Source organism: Passer domesticus, chromosome Z (genome assembly GCF_036417665.1).
Source record: "Passer domesticus isolate bPasDom1 chromosome Z, bPasDom1.hap1, whole genome shotgun sequence".
NCBI classification, from domain to species: domain Eukaryota; kingdom Metazoa; phylum Chordata; class Aves; order Passeriformes; family Passeridae; genus Passer; species Passer domesticus.
The window spans coordinates 84632030-84652907 of NC_087512.1; the positions used below are offsets into that span (position 1 = coordinate 84632030).

The 20878-nt window shown below is 47.2% G+C and overlaps 1 protein-coding gene across 1 annotated transcript in view; it reads left to right on the forward strand.

Moving 5' to 3' along the window:
* PAX5 (paired box 5) overlaps nucleotides 1-19000 on the forward strand; it is a 134969-nt gene extending 115969 nt beyond the window's left edge. The window contains exons 9-10 of the mRNA XM_064404305.1: nucleotides 5369-5455; nucleotides 12784-19000. Of these exons, the coding sequence (XP_064260375.1) occupies nucleotides 5369-5455; nucleotides 12784-12860 (164 nt within the window). The 3' untranslated portion in view covers nucleotides 12861-19000. The remainder of the gene's footprint in view (nucleotides 1-5368; nucleotides 5456-12783) is intronic.
* The last annotated feature ends 1878 nt before the right edge of the window (nucleotides 19001-20878 follow it).

The following is a 20878-nucleotide window of genomic DNA, read 5'->3' on the forward strand; positions in this document are numbered from 1 at the left end:
CTCCTGAAGCTCAGTCCCAGCCTCTCCTGAAGCTCAGCCCCAGCCTCTCCTGAAGCTCACCCCCAGTCCCAGCCTCTCTCCGCGCAGCGCTTTGCCCTCCAGTGCAGTTCCAGTCGCAGCCAGCAGGGGCGCTGCTGGCTCCTGGCGGGGCAGGGGCGCCGTGAGTCCTCCGCGCCTGCAGGGGGCGCTGTGGCGGCAGTGGCGCCCTCATGCGGCAATGGCGGGTGAGCCCACGGGAGAGGCCAGAAAGGGCTTCTAGAAATGGGACTTCCAGAAAAGGAGCTTCCAGAAACGGGACTTCCTCGGCAAATGCATGGGGAGCAGCTGATCTTAGTGCCTCACTGGCTGGTGAAATGGACTGTAGCAGGAACCTCAGGTGGGAACCGCAGAGGCGAGCATATCTGCGGTGGCGAAACAAAGTGTAGCAAAAACTCGGAAGCCGTGCCAGGAGCTGTGGGGGTCTGAGCAGATATGGGGTGTTGGGTAAAGCATAGCGAAAAGCCCAAAGCAGTGGCAGAAAACAGTGGGGCTGGGCAGTGGCAGCCAGGCTCCTGCAAGCAGCCGGGAGATGCTCCTTCTGGAGGGGGGCCGGGTTGGAGTCCCAGATTTTCCCCTGAGGCACCTGAGCAGATGGGAAGGGTCGTTTCCAGTATTGAAAAGGTCCCAGTTCAATGGCCGCTCCTACGAGCAAAGGCTTACCAAAGGTAAGGAGAAGCAGTGAGGAACAGAACTCTGCAGTAATGGCACATTGTCCCCTTAGCAGCCTGGCACCAAGTCCATGACTGTCCCTCCTCTGATCCTGAGAGTGAGAGAGCAAGCAAGCTAAGGCCAGCCCAGTCCCTCACCCCCCAGCCAAAATCTTGCAGTATCTGTGTACTTCCTAAGAGAAAGCTCCCCAGCTTAGAGATGGTAGCAAACTGCACCCTTCCCCCTCCTCTTCCTCTTCCAAGCCACATATTTTTTCTCTTAAGTACTGTAGTAATCATCTCTGAGAAAACAAATGGGAGAAAATTCCCTCAGAGAAGAAAAAAAAAGGAAAAATCCTGACCTCCAACATTCCCGTTGAGCTGTACTGGCTCTGGAGCTTCTGTTTCATAAGGTCTTTTGAGACTTAAGTGTTATACTTAGAAGTGGCATATGAAACTCCTTTGCAGACTATTTGCTCAAATTCTGCATTTCAATCCGAAAGTACCATCAGCTGAGCAAAAGCGTTTGACTAATCTGCTGCTTTCTGCAGGTGTTGCCACACAGTCGCAGGACTCATGACTGCTGTGCTTCATAGGGCTGCAGCCAGGTACTCTGCATGTTCAATGATGTACTGCAATGACAGTGGTCAGGCTTTTTCCATCCTGGGAAGTTTCCACACCTTGGCTGCACATGGCCTCTGTCAGAGCTGGCCATGCTTTGAGATCCTTGTGCCTTTCTGCAGGGCAAGAAGTGTTCCTTTACCCTCCTGCCCCATTCCTACTACTGGTACATGGATGTGCCTGCAGCAGCAGTTCTCTAAAGCCACAGCATTATGAAAAACAAGGTGATATTTTTTCATTCGTCTCTTCATTCTTGAGATTTTTACACTCATGCTTTTCAGCTTCTCTGCAAATCAGAAAGAAAACTTTCAGGAAGCTTACCTTAAAGTCGAGAAGACTGGTAAGCATGAGTTGACAGTCCCCAGAGGAACAATGCTGCAGTGGACAGTAGTGTTTTGCAGCAGCACAAGGTCCATCCAGCACCATCAGACTGTCTATCTCTGACCCATTGTCTCAGGGTGAAATGCATGTCCCAGGGCTTGCCACTGGCTTGTAGCAGCAGTGTTATTGGGAATCAGTCTTTGTTCTTTCTCCTCCTTACCTCTGCTTCTGGGGGATGATGGAACAGTCTGACCCCTTTTGGGCTACAGCCCTATGTGAGTGTAGAGTCAGGTTTGTGGCAAAGAGGTGAGCTAACTCTCACTGGAATCAATTGTTTTGTGTCTTTGTGTTTCAGCGACGTGAGAACTACGGAGGAGAAAGCTTACTATTTCACATGAAGGAGGGATGTGTGTGATTCCCACACTTTCCTCGTGTTGCAGCAGTCAGTCTGCACAACATACTGCGCGTGTGTGCATCCTTGGATGGCTGATCCGTGGTGTTTGTTTTTGAATGGGGCCAGGGTTGTCTGCTGAGAAGTGCTGTCAAGAAGTGTAGCTGATGGACATTGGAATAACTGGTGAAATTTGTGAAGCAGTCATGCAATGTTCATTCATCTACCTCAGTTTCACTTAGGGCTGTACCATTTGTCTGCCTGAGTCTTGTGGTGGTAATAACATGGCTTGAAATTTTCTCCCCCACTTCTCTTTTCCCCCTCCCTTCTTCTATGTTTCTTTCCTCTCATTTTCCTTCTCTCTCTCTCTCTCTCTCTCTCTCTCTCTCTCTCTCCTTCTTCTCCCCCTTCCCCCCCCGCCTCCAGCAAGGCTGATGGATATGCAGAGTATGTTAAGAAGCAAGCAATACTGTCACTGAGCTGATGGTGCTCAGTGACTCCTCGGGCTTCTGGCTGGTCTGTACTGCAGGAGCTTGACACCCTGACCACTGAGGCATAAAAAACAGAGAATTGGAAGCCTCAGCCTGACAGGCACTGGAGCATCCCCCAGAGAGGGTCCACGATGTGTGTCTGTGTGTGAGTGTGGGGAGGAGGGCAGTGGGGATGGTGGGGGAGGAGGGCAAGACAGGAGAGGATGAAACAATGAAATGTCAGCCCATTCCCACCCACAGCCCTGCTGCAGCAAAGACAAACGTTTGGAAAGTGCTGCTGCCCACTCCATGGGATGCACAGCATCAGCATGGAGTGGACTGTCTGTGCAGCTCCAGGAGAATAGCAGAGGGGAGGGAGAGAGGGATGGAAGGAGGGAGGAAGGGATCAAGGGAAAGAAGGAGAGTGCTGGGAGAGCTGAAAATGAGGTGTCGTGTCATCCAGTGGGACAATGCTTCCCCTTGAGGGGTGAAGCTCTTGCAGACATGAAACAGCTAACTGTAAGCTTTGTTTCAAGCCTGGGGTGCACCTGGTGCAGAAACGACAGGACAAGCTTTTCTGTGCACTCTGTGCAAACAGCCTACAACAGAGGTCTACATCTGCTGTCCTGTCCACCTGTCCCTGGGTCCATGCACTGCACAGCTCTCAGGAAGGATGTAGCGGCAAGACTCACTCCCATCTGCTTTTGTGTGTCATGTCAGTCAGGCAGCACAGCTGTTTTGTGCAGCTAAAGAGGGGCTAAACCATTGAAAATCTCACTTCCCTGTGGAAAACAATAAGTGCAACCCCTGGGGAAGGTGGTGTGTGATTGCCTTCTTGTAAAGCAGGCACCCACAGAATGAAAGGATTTCAGTGTGCCACACATGGGCAGGAGAATGTGACCATGACTTCAGGCCAGGGAAAATTGTGACTCTCACAAGTGAAGTTCCCAGACAGGCTGCTGCCTGTGTGCTTTGCAGGCTTGGGCAAATACTCAGAAACATAGGCTGGGCCAGAGACAAGCAGGATGCCCAGGAGCTACAGAAGCAGGGAAAAATCAGGGAGGACTCTGGGTGAGACAACAGCCTCAATTGTGTTGCAAAGGCAGAAAGGACCTGAGAGAATCTGCTGTGTCATGCAGGAGAGAGATGGATCCCTGTCTGTTGGAAGGCAATGGAGATGCTCTTGCCACTGGCTGCACTATGTCGAGTGGCTCCTAGCATCTCTTTGGGCATTGTCAACTTTGCTATGCCTTACTCTTTTAGAATATGCACTCTAACAGAATTAAACCTTAGGCATTGAAGTAATCTATCAGCCATAGGGACAGGAGCAAAGAATTGTAGCTACTGTGTACTTCCCTGTGAGGAAAGGTTTGAAACAGCTCCATTTTTCCTGCCTCGGGGTGAAGTAATGCCATTCCTTAGAGGGAATAAGGAAAACCCTGCTCTGAGCTTGTGAAGAGTTGTTAGCACAGCAAGGTGTACTAAATGTGGAAGTGCTTGCTGCTGCATACTTTGGACTTTCTCTCTATGGAAGCTGTGCTGGAGAGAGAGAGTAGGTTGCTCCTAGTAAGTGTCATGAGTCCAAAGGGCTGCAGAAAAGAAACAGGGAAGAGATGCTAACAGAGACTTCCTGTAGCACACTAGCAATGGGCTGGTCCTGCTGTCAGCACACTCAGTCTGTTCGTCTTGTGATGCAGGCAGAGAGGCAGCTTGTTTTCACTGAAGCAGAACCATGTGGAGATCAAGCCATCCTGGACCTGACCCTATGTTTTGGTGACCAGAGCATCATCCCCTCTTCCCTGGCACCAGTATGCCAGCAAATCACCTAAATCATGGCCACAGGAGACCCAGATGTGGTTTCCAGGTTGGGTCTTTAGATTGTATGGGACAAGGGTGCTGAGCCTAAGGTGCTCAGGACACATTGCCAGGGGTCCACTGCCTAGCTGGGGTTATGGCAGCTCCTGGGTATGGAGTCATGGCTATGCCAATGCCAAGGACCAAAGCAGGCAAAGGTCATGGCAAGCATCTGCTGTGGCCTGTCAGCCCTCAAATCTTGCCTTAGGAAACATACCCTTTCTCCTGCTGTGCTGTGCTTGTATATATTTACATGTGGGAGAGGGAGAAGGGGAGGAACAAAGAGAGAGAGGAGGAAATCTGTAATTCAAGGAACATTTCCTAATAAAACAGCAGCAGTGTTGGCATTTGTGTGGTGGAGGGGCCAGGTCAGAGCCCCATGGTGCAAGGCTCTGTTCTGAAGAGCTTGCCTCTGAAGTATGAAGCAGGTGACATGTGAAGAGAACAAACAGATGGGAAGAATGGGAGCTGATGAGGAGATAAATAGCCGTAATTTTTCAAGCCTTTTTTGTGCCTTTGTCTGGAGGGTTCAAATCTGTCTGAAACTGAAGCAAACATCCCTCTCCTTGGGTTACAGTGTTGGAGAAATATCTGGGACCATGACCTGTTTTCCATGAAGCTTATCCAACATCTATTGGATCATCTTCTTCTGCAACAGAGACTGTATCTGGACAGGCCTGTCCTTGTATTGTGCCTCCCACCTGAGTCCTGTAGGGCTGGAGAAGCAAAGGCGAGCCCCATCAGTGTGTCCCAGAGGCTGCTCCATCTCTCCTTATTTCCTTGCTCCTGCAGCAAATTCAAGAGGCCTGGGCTGCAGCACCAAAAAAGACCCATAAAAGATGTTTGCACCCATTTACTTAATAATTTATCTCATATTCCCCTTTCTCAAGGCAGAGTGTCCACCAGTGTTTTTACTGTGGCTGTCAGCAGAGCAGAGCACACACTGGAGAGCCCCTTGACCTCAGAATGGTAACTATCATCTCAAATAAAATGACCTTTATTCTGTCTTTGTCTCTTTAACTTAGGGAGTGAGTTTTCTGGGAGCCCATACAGCCACCCACAATATTCAACATACAACGACTCTTGGAGGTTTCCCAACCCTGGACTCCTAGGTAAGTGATCACTCTGTCTTGAGACATCAGTGCAAGGTGTGCAGTGTTTGTCCAGCCCTGGGGTGGGCAGAATGTGTGTCCCAGCTTGTCCTCAGTCATGTTTAGACTCAGAATGGGACTGCAGGTCCTATTGGGATGCATGATTGCTCTTGGTTCACTTTGCCAACAAGAAGACCTGGTCCAAATGTCTTGTCTTCCTGCTTCTGATAAAAATCCTTCCAGAGACATAGGGTATTGCTGGAAAGCAGGATCACCATGTTTTTTGAGGGTAAGGGACCCTGTTCAGACAAAACTTGTGCTGCCAGTTTGTTGCAGACAATTGTAAACTCCACTGCTTCCTATGACATTGCTGCTTGCTTGTGCGTGTGCTTTGCATTTCTCCCTGATCTCGTGTTGCGTTTGCTTCCCAGTTGTCTGTATGCCCACTCCATCTCTCCTCAGCAAGGGACCACTAGTACAGCCTCACTGATGCCAGCATGGTCCTTATGAGCAATGGGAGACAGAAACCCTGTAACTCCTGCAGGATCACGGCCCTCATGTGAAGGATAAACATAATCCATTTTACACCCCGTCAAAAGCTGGCCCACTTTGACCTTATATACATGTAGCATGCAGTAATTAGAATTTTTCCCTGCATAATTTGCATGGATGAGGTAAGTAAAATACCAATTAATTGTCATCTCTCAACACAGGAGTAGCATGCCTTAGAGATTTCCAGATTTATGGATGACAGGGCTGTTATATGTGACCTCCAGCAGCGAAATAATTTTGAATTTTTGTCATACTTTTTTCATCCAGTTTCTTTGTTTTAAGTAATTGAGTCCCCATGTAATTGAACCACCCAGGCTGTATTCATCATGGTTCTTGTCCTTAAACAAATCCTTTGGGAGCAATAGACAGCCTCTGCCTCTCATGCCATGGTGCTGGTATAATGCTGTTATTTGCTGTGCCACATTTAAGGGTTTGTTAGCGCTTCCATCATAAATCAACAGACAGATCTTCAGCTAATATGAATGGGCATAGCTGCACAAAGCCAGGGGAGTCCCCGTGCTTAAACCCACTGTTTCCATGGCCACAGCCAGTGGTGCTGGCAGAATTTTGGTTGAGCAGCATGGGGAAGATGCTTTTGCCAGAGGCAAGAGGACACACCATTTTTTCTTCAGTTCTCATTTTGCAATTCCTTTTGAATCAGGAAAGCTGCTTCAGCAATGTTCTGCATCACGGATAGGCCTGGGAAGCCAGGTTTTGTGTAAAACAACAACAAAAAAGCTTTATAAAATATTTTCCTTCTGAAGTGTTAAAGAAATTGGCATGATACTAAAAGTAAATGACAACCCAGCTCTCATCCTGCTCTTCTGCGTGAAGACAGGACTTCTGGAGAGGCTTCTGGGCTGTTTACTATGTTCCTGCCTGTGGATATCCACCTCCATTAGAAGGGTGTGTGCCCTATCTGGAGTCATCCCAAAGCCATTCCTGAGCAATCCCACAAGCATGGGCAGTGGCCCTTCCATTCTGTCAGCAGTAGGTTGCAGCCATGGCCTACTCAGCTCTTTATTTGAGGTGATGGACCTGTACCAGCTCTGAGTATGCTGTCCACAGTGCTGGGCAAGGTAGGTCTCTGTGATGCCCTGAAGATGCTGAAGATGGGTAGGTCTGGGTCAGCAGAAGGCTTTATAGAGAGGCTAGTCATGAGACAACTGCTTGCTGCCAGGACCTTTTACCTGTGCCATATTCTTTTTTCTACATTCATCCTCTTTTTCTCATTTCCTTTTTGGATCATGCACTTTGGGGACAAATTCCGACTCATCTGTGACATATGAGCAGTCATGGGATAATGTGCTCCTTACAGCAAAGTTTGTTCTCTGGCTGGAGGGGATTTCTTCAGTAGTATTTACGCAGCAGCATGCTGTGAACATGTGTTTAAATGAGGCAAGAGCAAAAAGAATCAGAGGCTATAATATTTTTCCAGAAACTGTAGCTTTCTTGAAATTGGAGTGTTTCAAACTGTGGGGTTTTTTTCTGTTGGAAAATGTAAAATATATAATCTGGGCTTCCTTATTTTTGTCCTCTTCAATATGCTTTGTTCTGGCATTAAAAAAAAAAAAAAAAAAGAAAAAAGAAAAGGAATGTGAGGTTTTGTTCTGCAGCAAGTCCTAAAGTCCTAAAGATGAACTTACCATTTCAGTTCAGTCTGGTTGCTGAACTGGGGTGGGGGCGCCGGAGTTTCCCAGAGAGGGAATCCCCTGTCTGACCATGGGTCCAAGTATCCAAGTACAGTGATATGATCTGATCAAGAATGTGTCTGCAATCAACCACAGTCTATGGGTCAGAAGTCTCTTGTGCCTTACAGAGATCCCTCTTATCCATAGCTCTATCTTTGTCACTGGAAACGTGATCCTACAATCCCTTCTCCCTAGTGCCTGCTAATCCTACGGGTATTTTTGGGCAAGTAGGAGTCTGTGGCAGGGCCTTTAAACCTGCCCCAAGTCTCCCTGCACACCCAGAAGGTGCTGTGTGATGAGCCTGGGCACACGCAGTGGAGAATAGGTTAATTTGAACTATATCCAGGATGCTTCCACTCCTCTCAGGAGTATACGTGAGTGCATTTAGTAATTCTCTCCTGAGAACAAGCTCTGGCAGTATCGGCCTCAGAGCAGAAACCTTGACAAAATTAATCAGGACTGGTACATTGCCTGACACAGTTTGTTTTACAAAGTCCTGCTCCTTTCACTGAGATGAAAGTGTAATACTGTAAGCACTTAGCAGCACCTACGTTCAATTAATTCCCTGTGCTGGCAAGGAAGAATTGCACCACAGCAATCACACAAGTCTGAGACCTGTAAAAGAGGAGCTAAAAGGAGAAATGCCATGATTTGCAAGTGGAGGAAAGAATACTTGGATTGAAAAAATATATTTGGGGGAGAGTAAAGAGAGAGAGAGATAATAGTGAGGAAACTTTGGTTTTTAGTCCTCAGTCTTTGCTCTGTATGTGTGGAGCAGCAAGGAGGGATGTGAGGTGGTGTCTTCAGGGGAAGGTAGAACCATATTCATGCAGACACTGGGAATTGGTTGTCTGGCCCCAGCAGAACACCAGCTACTCACCATTACCTTGCTGTCTGCTCTGCCCTTGCTTTGATGCATCTCACCTCTGCACCAGATACCAAGCCTCTTCTGCCTCAGCTGTCGTGAAACCAGTGCAGATGGGGGACTGTGCTCCCTCCTCTCTGGGGCAGTCCCAAATTCTGTGCCCCATGGCTCCTGGGGAAGAGCAGACAAGCAAGCCATGGTTCCTTACAATGGGCAACAGAAGCCAGGGCAGAAGAAGTCAGTTATCTGCTGCAGCTTTGCAGTGTCTTCATGCCCTTGCATCCTGCATGACCCTGGTGGCACCCACACCTCTCTTGGTGTCAGAGACATGACTGGCTTTGCTGTGGGGAATGACTCAGTCCCACCTCAACCACAGCAAGAGTGAGGACAGTCCCCAAGTTGCTGGAGGAATGTGCTGGGAAGAGGACATAAACCCTGGCCACTTGTGTGCTCTGGCTTAGTGGTTGAAGTAGGTATCTCCATCTCAAATCCAGACAAAGAGTTGAGGGAAGGAACATATTTTTCCTTTCTTTTTTTGCCCATACTGTCCTGCAAATGACCTGCAAGCTGTACAGTGCAGGAATGCACACAGAGGCACATGCTTGAATGCATGAGAGGCAAACGTGCATGTCTAGGGCTCAGGCTGTTGGCACATTCTGGTGCACACCAGTGTAGGACCAGCTCAACATGTGCATGCTAAGGACAGATAACAGCAACACTGTCTAATGAAGAAAAGAAAGTCAGTTTTTGTTGGCTTGTAGCATTTGGCTCAGTCCTGCTCATCTGTTTAATGCAATGTCCCTGCTCACATGTAGATGTGATCCCCGTGCCCTGGTTGGGAGGGTTTGGCTGCACCACTGCTGTGCCATGTCTGCCTGTTCTGGCAAGGCATCATGCAAGAACAGGGCTTGGAGCCTCTCAATTAGGATTAGATTCAATTTCTCTGTGGGATTCTGTGAAAAGATTAGAGAACAAGTAGGCACTAGAAATGACTGTGTCAAGAAATAAATTGATGACAGTATGAATTAGAAAGGAAAAATGACAGAAGGATGGACTAGTCTGTTCTGGATGGGGGCATGGTGACAGGAAGAGTGAGTGATTTCATTTTTCACTTTAAATACAAGCTTATTTGATTGCACAGCTGAAAGGCAAACTGGCAAAATCTAACTTGAGAGAAATGTAAGGCCTTTGGAATGCATGGGAGAAATATTGGGCTTTTTGTAGCTGCATTGAGTCAGAACAGATGTGGAGGAAGATGAAGTGTGAAAACAAAGGCTCTGACCCCCAAAAGACCCCATTTACCCCAAAACTCAGAAAGCACTGCATCCAGCTCTGGTGGGACCCACACACTGCTCCATGAGTCAGGGTATAATTGTTTGGTGCCACAGGATTCCTGCTGTGTGTTTTTCACCCCTCTGCCTGAGCTGAGCTGCCATGGCTAGCACTAGTGCTGGTGCCAGAGGAGACTAGAATCTCTGATGACCACCATCACTGCCTGCTTCACATTGAACTCCTGCTGCTGTGATGGGTGAGGACAGCAGTTCCACCTGGCTCTTCACTGGCCTGTGAGCTGTTTTACCTCGAGGTACTGCCTGCCATGATCCCCATGTGCAGCTGGATTGGCCATGAGGGGACATGGGCCAGCAAACTGGGCACTCCCAAGAGGGCAGCTTCCAAAGAACATCCTTAAAACCCCAGATGGACATGGCAAGCACATCTCAAGGTCTGACCAGATGTTAACTTTTGCCTTTGCTCAAACAAGACTGGCCAATTCGACCAGGGAAGTTTTCTCTGCTTTCAGTGGCTTGAGTTTGGCTGGGATACAAAGTATATGGCATTTAATTTTAGGCTACCCATGAGAATGGTTTTCACTGTCCTTGTGAAGCTCTCCAGTATTCTCCAGGAAATATAGCTCCTGAGGCTGGGGCTCTGTAACCTGATGTCAGTTACCTGGAAGAAGACTATCTGTCCAGCCCAGGATAGCAGTTGTGGTGCCCTCAACCAATAACACAAGACTACACTTGTGCAAACATAAGTGGAATGATAACCTGCTGAAGAGATCTGCTTTAACATCATTGACTATGGCTTAAAATTTTTTACTTTTAGTAAATAAAGCTAGGCCAGATTGGCTCCTGCCTAGGAGTTTGTATAAAGGCATCTTTGCAAGTGTTTATCCTGGCCAGTGATTTCACAGACTCTCTTGAATTACTCTTGTGTACGGTAAAAGTATCATTTTAGTCAGCTAGGACCACACTCTTGAAGATTGCTTTCCTTTGTTTAAACCCTTTGCAGTGGGTTTGTCTGATTTTGGATGTCTGGGTCAGTAAGGATGCAACTGAGGACAGAACAGACCCATACGCTGTGCACAAGGTCCTGTTTTGCCACAGCACTGTGCAGGAGACACATTCCAGTAGCCAAAGTCCTCAGTTTATGACCCCTCAGGGTTCCAGAAGCAGAGTGCCACATGCTGTGGTAGGATACTGAAGTTTTCTTTTCTGACCAACTGTGCTGAGCAGCTCATCGCACATATTGGGCAAGAGCAAATGCTGCCTGTGGTCTGTTTTTTTGATGCATCAGCTTGTGCTCCCTTGGAAATGAAAAGCTGGAGGGTGGTGATGAAACCTGAGCTGATCTCCTGATGTGGCAGTCTGGACAAAAGCAGCCTAGAAGAAACAGCTGGGTTTGCATGTCACATTGAGCCTGTTGGACCCACAGCAGTGAGGTAGCCCTGCATTTTGCTAATGGTCAACAGCAACTTTCCCTAAGCTTCCTCTTAAGAGTCTGGCTGTGTGATTCTTACTCTGTGCCTTACTCTGTGCCTTTTGAACCAGCAGCCCTCAAGTAATCACTCAGGTAATTTTGGAGTGAACAGCAAAGTGTTTCTCAGGAGGCTGTACAATAAGAGGAGATGACAGAAGGCTCTTCAGCCTCCCAGATGGGAAGGCTTTTGGCTTAGCTCAGAGCATGTTACCAACAGCACCAGGAATGCCAGCTGGGTTCCCCTTCCAGTCCAGAGGGTTTGCAGGGCATGGTGGAATAGAATAACTGGTCTACCAGAATAATTGGTGTGCTCAGTCTATGCCATGGGGCTGGGCAGCCATTGGACCTGCAGGATTTGCTAGGGTCTGGGATGGGAAGTGAACAACCAAAAAATGCATCTTTGGCTTCACTGCCACTGATGCTTCCCTAAGGGGTCCACAGTCCCCACTGAGGTGGTGGCATCACCTTTTCCTGGTGAGGACAGCTCCTCTGTGTCGCTGAAACAGCAGAAGTCACTGCCTCTGCAGCAAGTCACATGTAGGGCTGTGAAGAGCCTTGACAGTGTCTGATAGATCGCTGTCCCATGTGTGTTGAAGGCAGGGAGGTTAGGATGGAAGGCAGCTCTCGGACAGGGCCACTCATGAAAGCAAACCCTGCAGCCCTTACTACTCCAGAGCTGTTACGCGCATTGGCTCATTGTTGCTCATCCAAACCTTCCTGATGGTCTCAGATGATGTGGCTGAGCACAAGTCCTTCCAGAGGGATCTTACCGCACTGTGATGTGCCTCACATCCCATGCATGTGAGGCTGGTGAGTTGCAGACCAAACTGGTAGCACACTGAAGAGAGAAAACTCCCTTCTTAGCATGGATTGGAGTTGCTTTCATTGCAGGTGTGCTTGGAAGGTTTCTTAAAACTAGTGCTGGCTGGACAGATTGGTATCTCTCTGGATACCAGTCAAACACTCTTCCTCATTCAAACAAATAGTCTACGTTCCTGGTGATCCTTGGGTAACCATCCTATCCACCAGTGCTTAGCCCTGCAGGACAGAGAATTTTCACCAGTATTTTTCAGGCCTTTTCTTGGTAAAAAAATGCTTTCATTGAAATACTTTGAATGCTCTGGGGTTCAACCTCCTCCTTTTAAAAGGATGGGGGGAAATAAAACAAGTCAGAGTAGGTTAGTGTGTTGGCTTTGTAATATCCTGACTTCCTGTTCTGAATAGTAATTAACTACTTTTTGTGTAGTAAATGAAGTTGATGTTTTGAGTGAAGGAATGGAAGAAGGTATCAAATGGCAAGCAGTAATGCAGAGCAATGGTAGCCCCCTTCTCATGCAGAATGCATGAATGTAATTTTCATTCTACTTACCCAGACTCAACTGAAGCTTTGGCTGGAGTGCTCTCTGACACCCATTGTCAGAACACTGCAAGCTGGCACCTCTCCACCTTTGTCTTCCTCACAGTGGTTTCATCTCTCACAGGCTCCCCCTACTACTACAGCGCTACAGCCCGTGGAGCAGCCGCGCCAGCTGCTGCTGCCGCCTACGACCGCCACTGACGCCGGAGCACAGGGCATCGGCACTGACAGCACACACGTCTGGGACAACCGGGACCAGTCATCCTGCTGCCACCATGCCAGCCACTCCAAAAGGGACGGAGAAAGTACCTAGTAGGAACATGATCATTGAAATTTTGCTCTTAAAAGCTTGTTGAACTGATTATTGTATTCTTAAATCTGGTTGGATCCTGAATCAAACAGAGCAACAGGAGGAAGTGGTACTCCTGAAGCTCTGTGTGGTCAAAAACGTGTGGTAGCTTCATGTTCTTTGCAGCCGGCTGGCTACTGCTTTAATCGCCTGCGGGTGCCATGGCTGTATCTGGGGATAAGGAAGAGTTGTGAGCAGCTCCCCTTGGGGCAGCTCCCTCTTGCTGCACACTGAAACAGGCTGTGAGACTTAAGGCAATTTTCTTTTCTTCTTCTTCTTCTTTTCTTTTTACTTTTTAATTATTTTGCTCTTTTTTTTTGTGTGTGTGGCAAAGGAAAAATCAGTCTGCTCAACTTTAAGCAAGCACACCACTGTAAATATTTGCTTGTTTGTATTACTGTAAGAGTAGCTTAAGCATAAACAGCAACACTGTACAAGTAAGAAGTCAAAACACATCCAAAAGTGTGTTTTGAAACTGGTGCACTGATTCAAAGAACTCAGTAAGCTTTAAGCAACTTTGAACCAGGTTAACACTCATTGTGGCTGTATTTTGGGCTGATGTTGTTTCTATATAGAGCATCCTATTTGACAGTTCTGTGTGATCATGCTATATGCTGGTATCAAGCACATGGGCAACTGAAAGACATAGGCAATTTTGTGATACTTTACTGCTTAATATTCATTTATGTTTGTTTGTCATCATACTAAACACTGGAACAAATTCACTGGTTTCAAGTTAAGCAGCATCCAGGAAGGAATTCCTAAATAACAGTTGACTCCTTACATATATCTCTACAGATTGTGTGCTAAATCCCAGTCATGAAAACCCTGAGAGAAAGGCAGAGAAATACTGTGGTTATGATTTTTGTTAAGTGCATACATTGAGTGGCGTGTACCAGGCATGAGGGCAGCAGCACTCACTTTCCAAGCCAAGCTGAAAGGGAAATGACTTGTTTCAGGGTGTCTGTACATTTCTGTGAAGGCATTGCAGATTCCAGCACTGTAGTCCAGACATGCCTGAGGGGAATTTTGCCCTGCTAATTCTGTGTTTCTTCCCTCCTACTTGAATAGGAAGCACTAATAGTCACACATTTCAATATGCACCGTGTGGGGGACTAAATTAAGAGAGCAGAGCAGCTATGAATGACCACTAAGCAGCTACACCAATCTCTGCCTCTCCATGGAGCCAGGAGAACTGCTGATCTCTCCCTGAAGCTCCCCCTAGCCCAGACCAAGGCACAGACAACCTCAGCCACATAAGGATGATGGGCATGACTCCATCCCTTCCCTCCTGAGGGCAATGGAAAAGCTCCCTGGTCCCGTGGCAATGAAGATCTGGCTGTAACCTTCTCACTCCTGACCTAACCATCCTCATCTACCCAGAGCTGCCTGGGCTCTTCTGAGGGGTTCTTTGGTGCTTGCCTGCAGAAGAAAGGCTGTTGGTGTCAAACTTGAGATGCACTCCTGTGGAGGAACATTCAAGCAGGTATTCACCAGGTTCCAGCTGTACAAAACTTTCTCTGGCAGCTCCTGAGTTAACACTATTCTCTCTCCTCCCTTCCCACCTCATCACTTGTGCTGCATATCTGGTATCTGTAGTGGCCACCGATCTGCTGAGAAATTCCCCCTCCCACTCCAGTGGCGTCTTCTCATGGTATGGGAATGCCGCCATCACTTCCAAGTTTCCAGGGCAAATATGTACCAATCCTCAGCAGCCATGGAGACATCCAGGTCCCACCAGCTCAGTGACATTTCAGCATGATATTCATAGACCCCATCAGGGATTTTAGCCAGAGTCTTTTAAACTAACCCAGAAATAACTTTTGTGATAAACTTATCAGTGAAATGAGTGCCACTTTTATTCTTTCAGCAATTCATTACTGTTACACACCTGTTTTTAACAAAAGACAAATAACAGCATGGAAAATTTATATCAGGAATCTTCTGAAGCCCTGCTTTGCGTTCATAACTCTCTGCACAACCCATGACTGCTTTCACTCCTTGGACAATACTGGAAAGGGTATTTCTGTCCCTGGGACCCTGTGCACGACCCTGGCCAAGGGGTGTGCATTGTCTCCACTCTAAGCACATGCACCTTCTCTGTGAGCTCAGGAAGGGATGTGTCTGTCCAGTGCCTTTGCTGACGAGATGAGAAACAAGGGTTTGACCACCAGTGATGGTGATGTATCTGGAACAGGGGTGTGCTGAGTTACACTAGCTGTTGGGACACCATCAGTCTTGGCTAAAACAAGTGTGTGTGCCCAGTGAGGGAACTGCAGCACATTGGCATTGGGTCCTTCACCCACTCTGCCTACTCTCCTGCAATCACATTACTTTTAGTTGCTTCCTCAGCAGCATGAATTGTGTGACATACATTAATTCAGATAATGTTGAGAAGACCAAACATGAGATTTCAGCAGATGTTATATCATATTCATGCCAGAGGTGCTTGTAGTTTGGCTGGGGACTTAGGAAAGACACAACAGGTGTGTTTCCTCCAGAGGACGGATGTGTGAATTCCACCGGCTGAAGTGACCCAAAGTGCTCAGGCCTGACTGGTCTCAAGGCCTTCATCAGGGCAGCCCTTGGCCTGCCAGGCATGGTGGTGGGCTCCATCCCAGGTACTCTGGATGCACAGTCAGCTACTGAGGGGAAACTCCCATCCTTGCACGTGTGATGCAGGGACTTGTGCCTGACCCATCTCCCAAACATGGCAGCCATGGCTCACTCACATCTGCTGGGAGATCTTTCTGTCATGAACAACCAATATGAGTTAGACCATGGAGTATTCATGCCATGCTGCTGGAAAGGGCACTTCTTGACAGTATTTCTAGTTTGGGGAATATTTCACCTGATATTTACCAACTGCTTTCCTCAGAAAGACTTTCTGTCCATAGTCTTCACTGTGGAATCCTCCTCCTTGAGGAGCATCTTTGGAAGGTGCTGTTGTTAGAAGGTGGTCATCTGGGGAGGACAGAGGATTGCCTGCCTCCATCCATCCTCTGTGGCCTCACTATTTCATGGGGGAGGGACTACTGAGGGTGAGGTGAAGATGGGAAGCAAATGACCCTTAGGGGTTGCAAGGAGGGGAGAGAGCCAGTCCAGTGCTGGGGTTTGGGGTGCCCTGCTAATCCTTTACTGCAGTGCCCTGCGGAGCAGGGAATCATTACTAAACCCTTGCAGAAATCAACCCCATGAAGTGCCTTCAGGCAGTTTCAGCACTGAACTCTGTTATAGGCTTGGTTAGATGGAGGGTTTTCCAGTACTTGATGCTCCAGCAATAATTTTATCAAATACATTGCTGACATAGGCTAAGAAATTAAATATGAGGGGTGGAGAGGAAAAATGCTGCTGTAAGACTAAATCAGTAGAGGCCAGAATCAGGATTGCATGAATAAGGGGAATTCTGACTTTTTGAGGAAATCTTCAGTTAAATGCTGTCAGACTGTGACGATAAAGAAGGCACAAAATGTTGTGGACACTGAGTTTGTTTATCATCTGTGTCTGAAGGTTCATTTATGGAGATATTGTTAGGCAGCTCTACTGACTGCAGAGCTCTGGATGTCTCAGTAGTGGATCAACAGATCAAAAGTTTTCTTTGATCACTGTTGAAGAAGAGAAACAATTGGGGCTCTGGCATCATGGGGCCAGAGAGTGACTGTTCATTCCAAGATGTCAGAGAAGTTCTCTGATTGGACTGGCAGGTGTAGGACAACATCATTGCTTGAGGCGCTTGGGAAGGAGATGGTGAGGAAAGAAACCAGGGTACATGGAGCTCACAACCTGTCACCCCTCCTTGACTCCCTGTGACTGAGTCCTCTTGGTGCCGCAGTGCGAGGGCAGCGCAATGGCAGAGGGCAGCATGGTGGGTGAGGGAGGTGTGGTGGCCTCACTGTGCCAGGGCTTAGCAGTTACTGGATGTTGATAAATGCTTTGCCATGCTGGTCTTAGCTAATGGGGTTATAGTCCTGGTTTTCTTTTTTCTTTAATTTATGTATTGTACACATGCTTCAGTATGAAGGAGAAAGGAAGCCATGTAATGGTCTTGCTTATTTCTTGCGGGTACCCATAGCTTCAAGAGTTGTGGCCTGTAGCAGAGTCAACTTGTGCAGCTGTCATTGGCTCCAACATGGCTCTGACCAAGTGTCCTTCCCGGTACCATGCTCTTCTCTGCATGCATGTGCCACTGGAAAGCATGAGGCCCAAGAGGTAGCAGAGCACTAGGCTGATCCACCCCATGACTCTGTCCCAGCAAATTCTAGAAAAAACTGTTTTTTCTTCTGGATTCATTGATTAAACATTAGATGACCAACAGCTCTTGGCTAACGTGCCCTGAAGTCTCGCTAAGTGTGCAAGTGGTGGTCACATGTGGGTGCTGTTAGGCAGAGCCGGGCCAGGCAGCCTGTACTGACAGAGGCACTGGGCACACATTCCCAGCTGCTGCTCCACTCTGGAGGCAGAGTGCTCAGTAGCAGCACAAGGCTGAGGATGCCAGCTAGGAAGCCCTGTAGTTTCTCAGATTTGCTCTTGTCACAGGTACATGTTACTGCAGTATGACAAACAAAAGGATCTGAAAGGATCAAACCCAATTACTGTTCTTTTTTTGGTTGAGCTAATGAGACTTGACATGCAAATGCTGAGTGAAAAGCATGTCAAAGTGGTGCCCAGATTGCTCACCTCGGCATCACAGCTGGCACAGGTGTCAGCTCCAGCAGTGGCCTCACTCACCAGTCCTGTGAAAGGCTGACAGAATGCAGGAGCTCCATGGTGGGAGCCAGACTGGAAGGACTGAGCTGGACACAGCTGCAGCATTGCTGGGTGAGCAGGCATGCATGTAGGGATTTCTGTCTACACACCTGTATGTGTAGGCTCACTTGAATATCTCAGAAGCTTGCAGGGGTTGTGGAGAGGTGGATCCTAGTCCTGCATCAGCCCCAGACACCACCCAGCCAGACTCCTGTGTCCAAGGTTTCTGGCTCTGCCTTGTCTAAATGAGGCAGGAAAAATGGCCAGTGGGCATTTAGACCTGCCTTTTCCTTTGCTCAGCCTCCTGCGGGGAAAAAAATCTTGTCCTGGTTTTTCACTTTCTGTAGTGGCCTTTGTACATTTTGAAATTACAGAAACTCATTTCATTGCAAATGGAATTCCTTTCCAAGAAAAAAAGGACAAACTTTTTTTTCTTACAGACAAACTACGTATTAGGGACTTCTAGCATCAAAGAAATACATATCTATTGTATCCACCAAAGTCTGCAATGCCTGCATTGAACCTTACTTCTTTAAAAAGAGAGGAAAAAGAGAGGGAGAAAAAGAAATGCCTCCTCACCTTGAGAAGTACATACAAACAAAAAATAACTTACAAAAAAATTTCCTAAAAATAACTGTTGAATTGCCTTTGAAAGTAGGGGATAACATCTGTTGCAAAACAGATGAAAAAATGCTTCTTAAAATGTGTATGTTTTGTATTCTTTTTTTCTAGTAGGAAAAGAACAAACTTGAAATCTTGGTGTTTTTTCCTTAGTGCTGTGTGTTGCTTTTGTGTGTTATAATATTTGAATGTAATTACAGCGGTGCCAATTTGCCAAAGACGTCGAACATTATTTTGGGGATTTTGTTTTGGGTTTTGTTTTGGGTAGTGGAAAGGGAGGTGGGCTGGGGAACAGGGGTGCTAAGGCATGGGTCAAAAAGGAGGGGCCATTTGAAGGGGTTTTTTTCTTCCTTTCTTTTTTTTTTAATTCTTTTTCCTGTCAATACTGGAATTTGTGATTTTATTCTAAGTTAAATGGTTGACTGCAACACTTTTTATTTTTAGATTAGTTGAAGAAACATGCAATAAGATTGGCGTAGTTCAATATCTGTGTGTCTTTTCATGAGAGTGACTGTTACTTGTGGACATTTGGTTTTATGTAACCTTTATGTGAGATAATTATTTGTAAATATTTACCATAATTTTATTGGTTCCTAAAATAAAAGTAATTTTTTTAAGTTCAAAATGCCTGATTTCACTCCTGTCCTCACTTTGTGTCCTGTCTTTCTAGTGAAAAAAATCACCGGGTAGTTGCATTTGAAGTGAGGCATTGAAGGCGCTCATGACAAAGCGTCCATCAGACATGGTCAGTCATTGCAGCCCGGGGCCACCGAGCTCGCTCCCCGCTGCAGCATGGCTGGCCCCAGCCAGGGGCTCCATGCTGTGCCAGAGCCCACGCCACCACAAAATGGGGAGGTCAGTGTTGGTGAACGGTGTCAGGTTCTCAAGGGTTCCTGTCGACTGATTGTTCTCCCCACGAAGCAGAGGCACCCTCCAAGACAACCCTAGGTCCAAGATAGAAGGGTTTTCTGGGGGCTGGAGTCAGGTACTGTTCTGAGGCACCTGAAGGCATCTCTTTGTCTGAAGAACACAGTGGTTTGGCTGAGGCCTTCCCTGCTTTGGAGCAGGGCTCTGTTGCATTCTTCTGTGGAACAGGGTGGCCTCTGGCTGCTGAGGGAAAGCTGCTCCCAGGGATGGGGAGTTTTGCCCCAGCAGCCTTTTTGTTCCAAGCCAAAATATCTTGCAGAGTGTAGGGACAGATGGGAAGAGCCTCAGCCTCTGCCCTTGTAACTGCTGGTTACCAGAAGAGACAGGGTTGCACTGGGCCCTGGAGGATGGGAGAACTCTGCCTGCCCCTGCCCTGGAGTCCATCCTGGCTGTGCCATGAAATGCCTGAAATGGCATGTATATATATACCATTAGGAGCTGGAAAAACCTTGCTAACCACTACTGCCATATAACCCTCTTTAAAAATGAGCTATAGCTAATGATTGATGAATAATCTATTCTCAATTAGTTATATATACATGTATCTATGTTTGGATGCACAGACATACTTGAGGGTTGCTTTGTGCTCCTTCTGATGCTTTTCAAGCTCACATTTCTCTCCACCTGCCATCTCATGGCAGCACCTCCGTCCTCCTCTAAGGGCATGCATGCCCTTGGGACTGCTGTCTGGTGCGTGGCCAGAGCCAAACCTCTTGTGTACCTTTGAGTTGTGAGAAATATTCTTGGATCATCATCACAGGTGTCTTGGATGCATTGGCAAGTTCTGCTACAGTACCCCAGTTTGCCCAGGCATGGGGTTCATGAAACAATAATAAGAAAATGCTCATTTTATTTGACATCAGCTTGTGTTTGACCTGAGCTATTGTATTCCTGTGTGATTTTTAACACCATTCAGCAATTGACATTGTAAATTTGAATTCACAGCATGGTTTAGGTTGGAAGACACCTTTACCACCATCTTGTTCCATCCTCCTGCCATGGGCAGGAACATGTTCCACTAGACCATGTTGCTCAAAGTCCCAACAAACCCATGTAATTGACAAAAAAGGAATGACAGTGAAGGTGTCCAGAACTTTCACCCTCATGATTTACTGATTATGTGTGTACCCCATTTAGTTGGGATGGGGTTAATTACCTTCATAGCAGCTGTATGGTGCTACTTCATAGTATGGTGCCATGCTCTGGATTTGTGGCTGAAACAGGGTTGGTAACGCACCAAAAATTGGCTCTCACTGAACAAACTAGCATAGTATCAAGGGTCAGAGAGGTGTCGTGGGTGGGAAAAAAACTGGTAGAGAGGCAGCTGGAGGGCTGACACCAACTGACCAAAAAATAAAGTGCCATACTCACCAGCAGAAACTGTGGAGGGAGTTTTTCAAAAGCAAGTGTTGCTTAGGGACTGGCTGTCACTATCAGTCTATTTGTGGGAGGTGGTGAGAGGATGCCTTTGTTTTTATTTTTCTCCATCCTTTGCTTAACCTGTTTTTGTCTGAACTTTTCAGTTTTCTCTCTGCCACTCTTCCTTTTTTCTCTCCCATTCTGTTTTGGCAGGATT